The sequence below is a fragment of the Vipera ursinii genome (assembly GCF_947247035.1).
Source record: "Vipera ursinii genome assembly, chromosome: 1".
NCBI classification, from domain to species: domain Eukaryota; kingdom Metazoa; phylum Chordata; class Lepidosauria; order Squamata; family Viperidae; genus Vipera; species Vipera ursinii.
In genome coordinates this window covers 299,268,597-299,284,072 of record NC_139512.1, presented here as the reverse complement: position 1 = coordinate 299,284,072, position 15,476 = coordinate 299,268,597, and the positions used below count along the sequence as shown (strand labels likewise).

At 37.2% G+C, this 15,476-nt stretch overlaps 1 protein-coding gene across 1 annotated transcript in view; it reads left to right on the top strand.

Moving 5' to 3' along the window:
- Positions 1-374: 374 nt before the first annotated feature.
- Positions 375-15,476, top strand: part of LRFN2 (leucine rich repeat and fibronectin type III domain containing 2) — a gene marked incomplete at both ends in the record, with an annotated part of 85,261 nt that continues 70,159 nt past the window's right edge. Inside the window, one exon of the mRNA XM_083349338.1 lies at positions 375-1,747. Within this exon, the coding sequence (XP_083205464.1) occupies positions 375-1,747 (1,373 nt within the window). The remainder of the gene's footprint in view (positions 1,748-15,476) is intronic.

Below are 15,476 nucleotides of genomic sequence, written 5' to 3'. Positions count from 1 at the left end.
TTTTTTCCTCAAAAAAAAAAAGTTTACACTTTACAGCTGAAATAGTATTTTATGATTAGCTAAATGAGAAATAGCTCTCAGAATAAAAGAGATGCCATTTGTGTCAATGTACACTAAAAAGCAACAGATTTAATGTTTTCTAAAAGTACCAACAGTATCCAGAAAAAGAGCTACAAAGCATGATTCTCAGTATGCTTAGAGGTATTGCTTAAATGCATTTGTCATATTATGCTTGGTAAAACAACACTTCAGATGCCACTAGGTTTTAAAATGTGCCACTTTAGTATGTGTGTGTGTGTGTGTGTGTGTGTGTGTGTGTGTAAGCAATTCTCTAAACTGTTTCTCATTCTTGCAGGCCCCATCGTTGATTTACCATGGAAAAACTGTTCTGCAGCATCCTGGTGTTTGGAGTGGTTGTTGCGGTCAACGCCTGTCCAAAATACTGTGTTTGTCAAAATCTGTCTGAGTCACTGGGAACTCTCTGCCCTTCCAAGGGACTTCTTTTTGTACCACCAGACATAGACAGGAGGACTGTTGAACTCCGACTTGGGGGCAACTTTATTATTAACATCAGCAGACAGGACTTTGCCAACATGACTGGCCTTGTTGACCTCACATTGTCTAGGAATACCATCAGTTACATTCAGCCCTATTCTTTCATTGATTTAGAAAGCCTGCGATCTTTGCATTTAGACAGTAATAGGTTGCCTGACATTGGGGAGGATATTTTGAGGGGCTTGATTAACCTTCAGCACTTGATTCTAAACAACAACCAACTAAATTATATTTCAGATGAAGCTTTTGAAGACTTTCTATTTACTTTAGAAGATCTGGATCTTTCTTATAATAACCTCAGAAGCATCCCTTGGGAATCCATCATGAAGATGATAAACTTGCACCAGATTAGTTTGGATCATAATTTGATAGATTATATCACAGAGGGGACCTTTGCTGATCTTCAGAAACTAGCCAGGTTGGATCTAACTTCCAACAGACTTCAGAAGCTTCCTCCTGATCCCATTTTTGCCAGGTCTCAAATATCTCCATTAACTACAACTCCATTTTCCCCACCTTTATCTCTGAGCTTTGGAGGAAACCCTTTGCATTGTAACTGTGAGCTACTGTGGCTACGGCGGCTGGACAGGGATGATGATATGGAAACTTGTGCTTCTCCTCCAGGTTTAAAGGGAAGATATTTTTGGTATGTCCGGGAGGAGGAATTTGTTTGTGAGCCCCCTCTGATTACTCAACATACTCACAAATTGTTAGTTTTAGAAGGACAAACTGCCACCTTAAAGTGCAAAGCTATTGGAGATCCATCTCCCGTCATTCACTGGGTTGCACCAGATGATCGACTTATGGGCAATTCTTCAAGAACAGTAGTTTATGACAATGGCACTTTGGAAATCCTTATCACAACCTCTAAGGATTTTGGAATATTCACATGCATAGCAGCAAATGCTGCTGGAGAGTCTACTGCAACAGTTGAGTTATCCATTGTCCAGCTTCCACATCTCAGCAATGGTACAGGCCGGACAGCCCCTCCTAAATCAAGATTTTCTGACATCACAAGTTCCAGCAAGTCTAATCGAGGAGAAAGCAAGGGGCCACCAGATAGGGCAGTCTCGGTTTCTGAGGTGACAACTACTTCAGCTTTAGTCAAATGGTCAGTAAGCAAGTCAGCTCCAAGAGTTAAAATGTACCAGCTACAATACAACTGCTCTGATGATGAAGTTCTAATTTATCGGTAAGTGTGAATCCTTTAGGAGACAAATTGTGTAATTTCTTTAGCAGAGAAATTATAATGTGGATTTACAGCATAAGTCTCCCTGTCTCATGTCTATCTGAGTAGTGGCATATATTATGAAATAGCAAAAATATCATATGCATATTGACAAGTACACTTGGTATCTGCTGTGTCTGAAGTAGCATTTTAAAAAATCTTGCTCTTGATGACAATATTGAAGTATAGGTTCGCTTATAAGATCAAATCATTTGTCGTCTTATATCTGAATATACTTTTTTTCCAATCAAAACTTTCTTTTCCAGCTATGAGAAGCAGAAACTGCCTTGTATTTTGCTTTAGATTCATTTCACCTTTTAACCTTGTACAATAGGCATGATGTCTTGAATATAAATAGTTGAATTGGCAACTGTGAGATCATGTAAGGAAGCTGGTGACTTGCAGGATAATAATACCGTGCTATTATATATAAAACAATAGCATGTGTTTTTAATCAAAGGGGGAAAATATTTTGTGGGGATTGAAAACTAAGTCACAGACGTACGATTCAGAAGAGCTAGGTTAAAATCTGTCTTTATGTTGATGGCTTTGGGAACAGCTACTGTCTCTCAGAATAACCTACCTAACAAAATTGCTATTACCTGGATAAAATAGAGGGAAATTCCTGCAGAAAACAAAACTGAATCTATATCAATCAAATAAAATCTTATGCCAGGAGAAGTGGCACAGCTTGCTTTCTTCTTGGCATATACGTAGAACAAACTATGCATAATTAATTCTGAACTTTTCCCCCTCTCTAAATTCTTTACAGTATAAACCAGGAAATAAAATATAAGAACCACCATTCTGCTGTCAGTAAATTTTATTGAAGATTATTATTATTATTCGCACAGTCAGCCAGATGTTCAGACTGGATTTGGCATTTTTGTCTACCTATCGAATCCTTACAAGGGACCTGGGAAAGGCAGATGTGGATGTTTGTTGTTGCTGTTGTTGTTATTATTATTATTTCATACATATTGCATAGAACAGTGATCTTGTATGCCTTTCAAGATAATAGAATATTATTATTTTCTCAAGGACATTCCTGGGCTGAGTCAAAGAGATTTTCAGCGACTATCTGCAAATTAGTACACTTAGGCAATAATTTTTTTCCCCCAGTTTATGGAAGCTGAAATCAATCATATTGCAAATATTTGTGGTTCTAGAAATAATGATGATACTGGTTGATAGAATGTATGTATTTACTCTGGAATTACAATGCTTTTACTTAGCATCTCAGTGAATGTCCAGAACCTTAGACACCCTACTGATCTTTATGGAAAGAGTTTTTGCTCACAGATGATTAAACTCAAATCAGTTTCCTCAAAGAATTCAAGCATCTTTCTTGTGCTAGAACTGAAGTGAATGGAGTCATTACAAGTTTTTAAAAATCCTCCACATGAACCAGGATGTTCAGTTCTGCCATGAGACCAAAGCCACTTGTAGTTTGCAATGGAATGTGTCAAGCACCTTGAGGAAAGAGATGCTGTCCAGAAAAGAATCAGACAAAAAAGGCAATGAAAGGATGAAATTTAGGAAGGACCCTGCCCTAAGGGATCAAGCAATTAATAGAAGTGATGGGAAGTTTGTTCCTTCAGATTTTGTTAATGTAGCCTTACAATAAATAACTAGTTCGTGTTTCCCATCTGGTTTACCTGGGAGGGCTGACATATTGTTACAGTGTATGTAAGTTATACATATATATGTTTATTGTTGTATTTAAAAGTATTATTTCCATAATAGTGAATATGTTGCCCATGTGTACCACAAAAAAAGAAAAAAAATATGGGGATTTTCATAAACCATTTTAATGCAAATTTATATATGAAGATGAAAATTCAGATATTATTGTCATTTAACTATGAATATAATATAGCTCATTACAGTAAAGAATATATAAATCAGATGACTTAATGCCAGCTGTCTAGATGCCACATGTTGATAGGCCACATAAAGACCCTTATCTCTTTCACATTTCTTCATAGTGTCCATTCTACTGGAAGGCACATGATTACTGCATTCTCAACTTGTTTAGTGTCTAAGAGAGTTAGGAATAATAACAGAGCAGATAAAAACTGGCGAAGAAGAGTGAAGCCAGAGGCAGTAACATAAAGAAAAATAACATAAAGAATTACTGAGACATTTCCTAACACAAATATCCCCTAGAACAGGGGTGGACAACTATGGTCCCTTTATCACCTTTGGACTTCAACTCCCAGAATTCCTGAGTCAGCATGGTACAATAGGTCATAAAGGGGACATAGTTGGGCACTCCTGCCCTAGAATGTAGTTCTTGATTAGAGACTCATACATAAGATCATAACTTTGAAATTGCTGGCAAGAATATTTGCCTGGATCAGGCAGGGTCAGTTTGAGCTACACAGATGCATTTTTAATGTTGCTGAAGATTAACTTTGTTAGGCATATGGTGTTAGCCTACAATGTTGGGTTGAAAATATATTAACCATAATGTTATGACTTTAAGAAGTTAATTGACCAATGGGTGTGTAAGTGTTCTCATGGCCATAAGAGGAAGCTAGGAACGTAGCTTCTCTCTCTCTCTGAATTCACTGATCTCTACTATTACTGTTTTTGCTCTGCTGTTGGTTTACTACTGTTGTAAACCTGAACTGTGTATTGACCTCTGGACCGGTAAGAAGACTTTGTAGCTTGGACTGTTGCTATTGTGTATGACTTGGACTGTTTATTTTTGACTGTGCATTTTTGTTCTTACACCACCTCAAAAGTAAACTACTTTTTGTTTTTATAACTCAGTGTATTCTTGTGTGACTTTTACTGCTCTCAGTACCCTTCCTTGTCTGTGAAACTCTTTGGTAGCACAAGGAGACCTCTACTCAACTAAATTCCTTAACACTGGTTATGGGCCCAGGCCTGTACTGAGAGTTAGTACACACAGTATTCCTAGCTGAGTTTGTGTTAGCTATTTTGGTGTAAAATGGCACAAGAACAGTTGTCAGGCATCTCCTGGATAACCCGGTTGGATGGGACAAACTATGTTTCCTGGTCCACAAAATGCTGCTTGCTTTTGCGCAAGGAAGGACTATGGACTGTTGTAAATAACCCACCAGATACTACTGCTTGGGATCCAGATGACGAAGAGGATGCAAAGAAGTTAGACGACTTTAAACGTAGCAATGAGAAAGCTCTTTGCATTATTGGGCTAACACTGAATGACCAGCAGCTTGTCCATATTCGTGGTGAGGAGTCTGCTGCTAGGTGTTGGGGCATTTTGCGAAGGCTTTATGTTCGAGACAGTGTGGGTGCACATATACACCTTACACGTAAGCTGTTTAGGGCTCGTCTGCAGAAGAATGGAGATATGCTGACCCATTTAAATTACATGAAGGCAACTTTTCAAGAGCTTCATGAAAAGGAGCTGATTTTTTCAGAGTTGCATCAGGTCTACATTATTCTGTCATCTTTGGATGAGAGTTTTGATGGGTATGTTTCTTCTTTGGAAGTCCTGACCAGAGAGGAACTGACATTGACTAACATTACTGGGAGACTGCTTGAAGAGTCCAGAAGGAGGTGTGACAGAGACCAGCTGAGAGAGACACAGCCACAAGAGGAGCAGCCATTCACCACTGCTTACAATGTCAAGAAATATTATTCTTGTGGGGCTAGAGGTCATATGGCCAAATTCTGTAGAAAGGGTAAAAAACAGAATGTTAATAGCAGTGGGAAGGCTAAAAAGGACATTGGTTTGGCTATTTCAGGTGAACCAACATCCAGAAATAATGAATTGTGGGTTGTTGATAGTGGGGCTTCACAATGCATTACCAAAGTGAAAAAGAGGTTTATTAATATGAAAAACAGCAACCAATATGTTTCACTAGCAAACGGTTGGAGGATGAAGGCCTCTGGTGAAGGTAATTCCTATTGTCCATGCATTGATGAACAGTTACCTATGTTATATATACCTAAGCTAAGATTCAACCTGTTATCTGTAAGGGAATTGGTTAAAGTTGGGTTTGTGGTAACATTCAGAGGGGAGCAATGCACTGTTGAGAGGAATGGAACCTGTGTAACTGCAAATTTGAAAAATGGTTTATTCGTTCTCACAAGTAACCAGGTTAGTACAGTTAAAGCTAACTCAATATGTGAGAACAAGAAGCCACATGATGAAAGTATACATTTATTGCATAGGCGTTTAGAGCATGTAAACTTTAACTCACTACGTAAAACAGTTGAGTTAGTAGAAGGAATTAAACTGAAGCCATGTAGTAAATATTTGAATTGCAATGCCTGTAATCAGGAAAAGAGTAAGGCAACTCCTGCAAACAGGTTAAACGGCTTCAAAACAACTGTATCTTTGGAAGTTGTGTTTGCTGATTTAATTGGACCCATGAAACCAAGTTTAGGAGGGTCATGTTATATTTTAAGTATATTGGACCACTACTCTGGTTATGGTTTTTGTTATCTGCTTAAGTCAAAGGCAGACACTTTCCAACAATTTGCAAACTGGCTGAAGTTTGTAGAGAGAAAAACAAAGAGAAAGGTTCAGTGCATAATTACTGATAATGGTACTGAATTTACAAATAAGTGTTTTGTTGATATGCTACAATCAGCTGGCATTGAGCATAAATGTTCAGCCCCTTATAGGCCTCAACATAATGCATTTGTTGAGAGACGTGGGCAAACGTTACAAGCCATGATGAGAACCATGTTAAGAGATTCAGGCTTAACAGATAGACTGTGGGGGGAGGCAGCAAAATGTGCAAACCATGTTCTGAATGTAGTTGTTAATACTTCTACTGGTAAAATACCATATACAATATGGCATGGTAGAAGACCAAACCTTGATTACCTGCACACATTTGGCACCCCAGCTTGGGTCCACATTCCTGTACAACTCAGGAGTAAATGCCAACATAGGGCTAGGCAATTATACTTTGTAGGTTACGAAGCTAACCATAGATCCTATCGTTTCTGGGAACGAGGCACAACTAATGTATATAACAGTTCTAGTGCAAAATTCCTTGAGCACGTTGGTTGGGATAGGTTAGAGAAGGAAACTGTTAATACTGATCCTCTAGTGTTTGAGGACTCCTCTGATAACATAACTAGTAATGATAATACATCTCCGGTAAATATAAAAGATGAAGAGGAGATAGGGGAGATAAAAGATGAATCAGAGGAAGGAAAGGAGACAGAAATTCAAAGCCCTGTAATTCCTTGGTGTTCAACGCACATCAGACGTCCACCTGATCGCTATGAAGCCAGTATAATATGTCAAGTTAGTTCAGTACCATATAACTATGATGAGATCAGGATGTATCCTGAAAAGGAACAGGCATCATGGAAATCTGCAATGAACAGGGAGTTAAAGTCTTTGCAGGATCTTAAAGTTTATAAGAAAGCAAAACTGCCACCTGGTGAGCAAGCTATAGGTTGCAAATGGATATATAAGATAAAGAAAGGAGTAGATGGAACTATAACCCATAAGGCATGTTTGGTTGCACAAGGTTTTGCCCAAACTACTGAGGATTATGACGAGGTGTTTGCACCCAGTCTGAGGGCAACTACTTTAAGAGCAGCTTTAGTATGGGCAGCTAAACACCAATATATGGTTACTCATGTAGACGTTGAAACTGCATATTTACATGCTCCATTGCAACATACTATTTATTTAAGAATACCACCAGGATTGACCAGTGATAGAGACCATGATTGTTGGGAGTTAAAGAAAAGCCTCTATGGATTGAAACAATCAGGCTATGAGTGGAATAAATGTTTAGTTAATGAGTTGATTGCAATAGGTTTTGTAGCCAGTAATGCTGATCCTTGTTTGTTTAGAAGAGATCACAACGGAGCATTATCTTTTCTTTTATTATTCACAGATGATATTGCAATATTAACAAAAACTGAGTTAGAAGCACAAACTATCATTTCAAGATTGCAAAATAAATTCACAATTAGAAATCTTGGGAAAATAAGCCACTATTTGGGGTTAGATATTGTGAAAACAAATAGGGGTTTTAAGATTTCGCAAGCCAGTAAAATATCTCAGTTATTAAATAGATACAATATGGAAATGTGTAAACCAGCTAAAACTCCAATGGCTATGGATTTTAAGGACACTAATGTTGAGAGTCCTGTATTTGATAAGGCTATGTACCAATCTTTGATAGGAAGTCTTATGTATTTGAGTAATTGGACTAGACCTGATATTTCTTACTGTGTAAACCAATTAGCCAGGTACAACAATAATCCAACTGTTAGACACTGGCAATCAGCTAAACGAGTATTAAGGTATTTGAAGCAAACTATTTACTACTCGTTATATTTAGAGCCAAATCGTGAGTTAATCCTTACAGCATATGCAGATGCGAGTTTTGCCTGTGATACAAGCACTCGTAAATCTACCTCAGGGTTGGCTGTAATGTTGGGTGATTCTTTAATTGGATGGAAGTCTATTAGACAAAAGCACATAAGCTTATCTACAATGGAGGCTGAATTTTCATGTCTATCAGTGTTATGTACAGAACTGCTAGTGTACAAACAATTATTGTTAGATATGGGTTTAAATGTAAATGATCCATTCATTGTATATGAGGACAATCAAGCTGCGATAAAGATGGCTAACAATGCTGCAGTAAGAACAAGATCTAAACATACTGATATTCGTTTTTTAAATGTCAGACAATGTATCAAGGATAAATTAATACAGCTAGAGTATTGTTCATCTGATGTAAATATTGCAGACCATTTTACGAAGATACAAAGTGCTGAGAAGCACAATACTAATTGTGAAAGAATGTGCATAAGATTGTAAGAGTTATATATTATTCTACCCAAAGGGGAGAATGTTAGGCATATGGTGTTAGCCTACAATGTTGGGTTGAAAATATATTAACCATAATGTTATGACTTTAAGAAGTTAATTGGCCAATGGGTGTGTAAGTGTTCTCATGGCCATAAGAGGAAGCTAGGAACGTAGCTTCTCTCTCTCTCTGAATTCACTGATTTCTACTATTACTGTTTTTGCTCTGCTGTTGGTTTACTACTGTTGTAAACCTGAACTGTGTATTGACCTCTGGACCGGTAAGAAGACTTTGTAGCTTGGACTGTTGCTATTGTGTATGACTTGGACTGTTTATTTTTGACTGTGCATTTTTGTTCTTACACCACCTCAAAAGTAAACTACTTTTTGTTTTTATAACTCAGTGTATTCTTGTGTGACTTTTACTGCTCTCAGTACCCTTCCTTGTCTGTGAAACTCTTTGGTAGCACAAGGAGACCTCTACTCAACTAAATTTCTTAACAAACTTCATTGACAATTTTGATCCATCACTACACAATCTGCTTTGCAAACAAAAAAAAACAACAAACAAAAACAAAAACAAAAAACAAACAGGATTGGAACAGATGCAATAAAGTAATGATGCTTCTGCTCTAGAATGTACGTCTAAGAAGTACTTCTCAATGTTCCAGTTTATGGCACATTTAGATCCATTTTATTTTAGTATATTTCTTATTAAGGATGATGAAAAGAATACAAGTTATTTCACTCTTTGCAATAATAATATTCACATAATGAACATGTATATCAGATATTTCTTTAGATTTACTGTATATTTGGTACACAAAATATATATTTATTGTACATAATTCTGGGACATATTTTTAAAATATATCTAGATGTACCATTATTTGGCATATATAAATAATTTTGAGTTGAGTTGATTACTTAAACATAACTTTTATCATTACAATTCAGCCTCATACTCAAATCATTTCTACTAACATTAACCCTAAGCCTATTAGTACTGATATGCTGTAAACTAGCAATATTTCATTTGAGAATCTTTTCCCCACTTTACTAGATATAAATGTGAGTTAAATGTGAGTTAAAGTGGATCATCCAAATACAAAGTTTATGTTTTGCTGATGTTTGGGGATAAACTTGTGTGAAGGTGCAGAATGTCAATGAACTTTGCTTTAGTAAAGTTGTGTGGGTGAGGGTTGATGGAGATTATAATTCAACACATAGAGAGCTGTAGGTTGAGAAATTCATACAAGTATTTCCTGCATTTATTGAATGTAAAAGTTAATTTTATGCTCCATATTTCAATTTTAGCTTGGTTGAATGAATACTAAAGTTCCTTTATCTTCTCAAGTTCCTTATCTTCTTACATTTTGTCTGATCTTTAATCATTTCAAGATAAAAACTGTTTCAAAGCAACACTGGTGTTAAGTCAGAATTAGTGGAATTCATATGGTGTGTGAACTGACCAATTTAAAAGTTTTTGTAGGATAGCAGTAGCAATAGCATCTAGGCTCCATAAGACTTTACAGCACTTTCTGGGTGGCTTATAATGTAGAAACATTGTTTGCATATTCCCCCCAACAATCTGGTCCTCATTTTACTGACCTCAGAAGGGTGAAAGGCTGAGTAAACCTGGAGCCCCATCAGGATCAAACTTCAGGCTGTGGGCAGCGTTTGCCTGCAATTCTGCACTTTAATCACTCCACCACCAGTATAGATGGAACAATAATATTCATGCTTTAATGTATGTACTGTAGTTGATATGTATTATATATATTTAAATAGTTATGGGGGGTACAATGGCTCAGCAGTTAAAGATGCTGAGCTTGTCAGTTGGAAAACTGACAATCCAGGTTCAAGACCCAAGCACTGTGCAATGGGGTGAGCTCCTGTTCCTGGCCTAGCTCCTGCCCACCTAGCAGATTGAAAGCATGCAAATGTAAGTACATTAATAGGTACCACCATCTTTAGTGAGAAGGTAACAGCATTCTGTCCACCTTTGTGATATAGCCATGCTGGCTACATGACCACAAAAAATATATTTGGACAATGCTGACTCCCTCTGCCAAGAAACTGAGAAGAGTCGGACATGAGTGGACAGGGAAAATTTTACCTTAAATAGTTATGAATGGGCATATTTACATGATAATATTGAACCATAAAGCCAGGCTATAGGACTGTAGTCTCAATGCTGCAAAAGTCACTTTTAAGAAACTATTGGATATCAAATACTGCAAATTGGAACCAGCTCCCCCCTGAGCTTCAGATGGCCCAAGATCTCCAGTCCTTTCGCCGTGGCCTCAAAACACTCCTTTTCTACCTGGCTGACCTGGACTGACAGGGATTTTTATTATGTTTACAATTTTTAACTCTAATCTTTAATTTATTTTAATTTTTAATTTTAATTTATTGTACAGAGACCTTTAATTTTATTGTTGTTAGCCGCCCTGAGTCCTTCGGGAGATAGGGCGGGATATAAGTCCCATTAATAAATAAATAAATAATTGAATCCCGTATATAGTTGTAAACTTTAATTTTGCAAAGAAATATATAAGCTCACTCATTTGAACAATTTAAGCATACATTTCTAATGAAAATTGCATGTGTTAAAACAAATTTTGTCCTGGGTTGAAGAAATTAGCTTTCCCAAGATCCTAAGAGAGATCTGTCCAATTTTGTGTCACATCTCCAACAGATGGAGGGGAGGCACTAGTGGTCCCCCCCCTTCTGGGACATACAATAAAATAAACCGGCACTTGTTGATAGTGAAAAATCACTTTGCAATAAATAAACAGCCATCAAATGGTCAAGAGTATAATATAGGTACAGAAATGACTCTCAATAAAACCAAGCTGTTGAACTCAGTGATTTTTTTTTTCTTCTTCTTTATCCTGAAGACAGGCTTGTTGAAAATCTAACAGCACCCTTCTCCCTTGCTCCCATACACTCCTTAGCACTCTTTCATGAATCAATAACTCCCTTTGCAAAATGCTGCAAATTCACAGATTAGGACATAAAGTGCAGTTCTCAATCTCCCCTGCTTGTTTCTGGATTAGAATTCTTCTATCTATCTGATTCAATCAATTTCCCTTTCCTCTGCTGCCCCATATGTGCAGGGAATCAAATCTGACGTTTGCGTACCTTGATCCTTCTTTAATTAAATTTATTGGGTAATCTCCCACTGGGGGTAACTTGCCAAAATCACCTACCATCTTCTCTTTGTCACCTTTATGTCTATTTAGTATTCTCTTTTTAATATTTAATGTTATCTCACATTTTTCACTTTTCTTTTCATAATGAGCCTTTGATATCAGAATGAGGTTTTCTGCGTTGTTAGATTTTCAGTCCTCTATTTTGAATCCAGTGATTCTCTCATTTCTGATTTCATCCTACAAGTTAAGGATAAATATAGACTATATGAACCTTGTCTCATTCTATTTCCTTTTCTGAACTATTCATAGCTTCTTATTCCTTGAAAATGTTCTAAAATAATAACAAACAATCCATACAATACAACCTGCTCTAATTCCATAAAGCAAAGGTGATTTCTTTCTTTTTATTCTCTTCATTATCCATCTTACATTAGTTATCTCATCTTGTGTTCCTTGACTTTCTGAAGCTTACCTGTTCTAACATTTTTCTCTCCATGTGCAACTCTTTTCTTCTTTGTAAGATCTTGGCCAAACATGACTTATGTGATGAATTGGTTTAGTAGAGAAGTACTTTCTCTTGCCTCTTCCTTCTTCACTATAGGAATATATGCTCTTTTTTTAAGACAACTGTTAGATCCTTATCAGTTTCTTCTGCATCTTGAAACAATTCAGAGGATTGTTGTTGTTTTTTTCCTGTACCTTCACATTCATATTTGATAGTGGGCTATTAACTGTCATGCCCGTTTTTTGTGTAGTCCATTTTGAATATCAGCACTGCTTTGTTCATTTATAGGGTCACATGCCTCCAATATTAGATCACAGGGCAAATCAGATGATACGGTGGCCTATCCCTTCCCAGGGTTCACTGCATTTTAAAATGTCCAATTGCATGAGCTTCATTTCTGCCTTGAAAATTTATTTGGTTCACGCTTCTCATATTTCATGTTTCAGTATATGTCCTTACAAAACAAGAAACTTCTCTTTTAAGAATGTCACCATAATTGACTAGGTATTTATCAAATGAAGGTATGTCACAGACACAAACAGCTGACAAACAATATGCAATATCATCAATTTTACAACAATTAAAGCTACTTTCTTGTAGCTTTTAATATGACCCTTCTTCACTTCCAACACTATTAATGAAAACCTGACTCTCGCTGATGAACTAGAGAAATGTCTTGTAAGCTGGAAGTCTTAACATCTGACACTTAAATACGATGAAATGCCTTGCTTCTTAGCAGCAGTGTGTACATGTTTACCTTTCTTTTTTTCCAGGTTTGCCTTTTGGGTTCCACCTCCTAGGTCAGGGGTTACCAACCCCTGATCCGTGGACCTGCACCAGTCGATGGCATTCCAACAACCGGTCCATGCAAACAAGCAAAGCCCAATCCACAGTATGCAGGCAGCATGCCAAACCCCCTCCCCCCATCTGTGGAAAAAACGTTCTCCACAGAACCAGTTCCGGTGCCAAAAAGGTTGGGGGCCACTGTCCTAGGTGAATTAGTTTCCCTTACTCCTGAAGAGCTCTATTAGGGATCCCCATTAAGGATTTCTCCTAATTTAATTTCTTACTGGAAAGAAAGTAACTGTATCAGGCTATCCTATTCCATTCAACATCCATGTCAAGGTCAATGAAGGAACTGAGCCTTTCCATGGTGTTAAATCAATGTTTCTTTTCTTTTTTTAAATCCCATTTATATCCCTCCCTTCTCTGAAGACTCAGGGCGGCTTACAATCTAAAGCACAAATCAATGTGCTTAGCAATAGCCTTCATTCTATGTATATGCCTGCTTATTAGGGCTTTTGCCCCCCCCCCCAAGCGGCATTATTACAAAGTCAGCTTAATTGCCCCCCAACAATCTGGGTCCTCATTTTACCTACCTCAGAGGGATGGAAGGCTGAGTCAACCTTGAGCCTGGTGGGACTCGAACCTGCACTAATTGCAGGCAGCTGGTGTTACTTAAGGAGGCATTAGCCCACTGCTCCACCAAGGCTCTTAAAATGTGATCCTAGGACCTACTTCCTCTACCAAGATCCTATTAGGAACCCTGAAGATATTTGCAAAAATGTTAAGCAATGTCACTTTTCTAACTAATATTTTTTGTTAAAAAATAAAGGTTTTCTTTCTAATGGGTTTAATATTGTTATTTTCCTGTAATTCAGTAAATAAATCTAGGGATTCATTTGTTTTAAATTTTAATTTGATAAAAAAATTGACAACTATAACCCATGCAAACAAAGGTTTTTTGGGGGGGTCTTCCGTAATTTGTAGTAAAATGTGCATTGCAACATAATTTATAAAAAATATTTTAGATATTATGTTGCAACACACAATATCACTTGCTTCCTTTGCCTCCTGTGAGTGTCAATGTCCAGAGAGATAAAATAGTTATTTTTTTTAAAGAGTTGGTTCTTTGAAGGGTACAAGGACCCTCCTCTTTGTAACCACAAAAGTTGAATCTCAGAAAAAGAAGCATTTATATGCCATTTATATTCAATAGCCCCACCCCAATCTTCATACGGAATAGGCAAAATGAGACCCCCACCACCAACAGCTCCAACAACACTAAATGTATGGCCAGATACAACTGTTTGTTAGTAAAAGCAGGAAAAAGCTGCTTTATATGTGCCATAATGTGTAACCTTGTTTAAGTCAACTATATACCACAAGATTACTTTGTCTTTTTTTTTAACCACCCCCTTCTCTCAGTTTAATATTCTCTTAAAGGAGCACTAAATCCATGTACCGTATATAAGGTATAAATATAAAAACCTGACAACAATTTTGGAAAGCACTACTTAGTCATTACAAATGAAGAGACATCTAATATTTCACTATCCTATAGTCCAAACCAAAATGACAAAGGAGAATGTTTCCCATGACAAGAAGGTACCTTGCCCAAAGCAGGCAAGAGAGGCTAGCAGAAGCTGGGCCAATTCTAGCTTCTGATTCTATTATCAACCATTTGTTTGATGAAGCATGCTACAGTGCCAAAATTTCATTGAACAAAGAGGGGAAACATTACTTTAAAGCTGGAATAGTCAAATATGACCTTAAACTACCATAGTTAGGGGCTGAGGATGAGAATGGCAACATCATGAGCACATGGTATTTTTAAAAAGTGTTACTATAACGTGTTAGCAATGTGGTTGCGTTATGTTACATATTTAAAGTAAAGACTACCTTCCCCCAAATTTCACATAATCCCAATCCTGCACTCTGTTAGAAGGGCATTAAAGACTTGACTTTTCTCTAGGCACTGGGCCAGAACACGGCCAGAAATCTATTAATTGTTATATTATTGCTATATAACTGTGGAGCTGACATACCTACTTGTATATCATATTATTTTCCTCCCTTGTTTGCCTAGTTCATTTATACTGTTGGCTTTACTGATTTGCTTTTAATCCTTTGTAAACTGCCATTGGTGTCATTGGTGAGTGGGGAAGTCTTAGAAATGGGTCAAACAAGTGTATGAATGACTGAATCCAGAAATGCTGACGATAAGGAAGAAATTGGCTGTTGTAATTGTTTTCTCATATGATATTTATTTATTTATTTTAATTCCATTTATATCCCGCCCTTCTCCGAAGACTCAGGGCGGCTTACAAGCTTAGCAGTAGCCTTCATTCTATGTATATGCCTGCTTATTAGGGCTTTCACACACACCCCAAGCGGCATTATTACAAAGTCAGCTTATTGCCCCCAACAATCTGGGTCCTCATTTTACCTACCTCGGAAGGA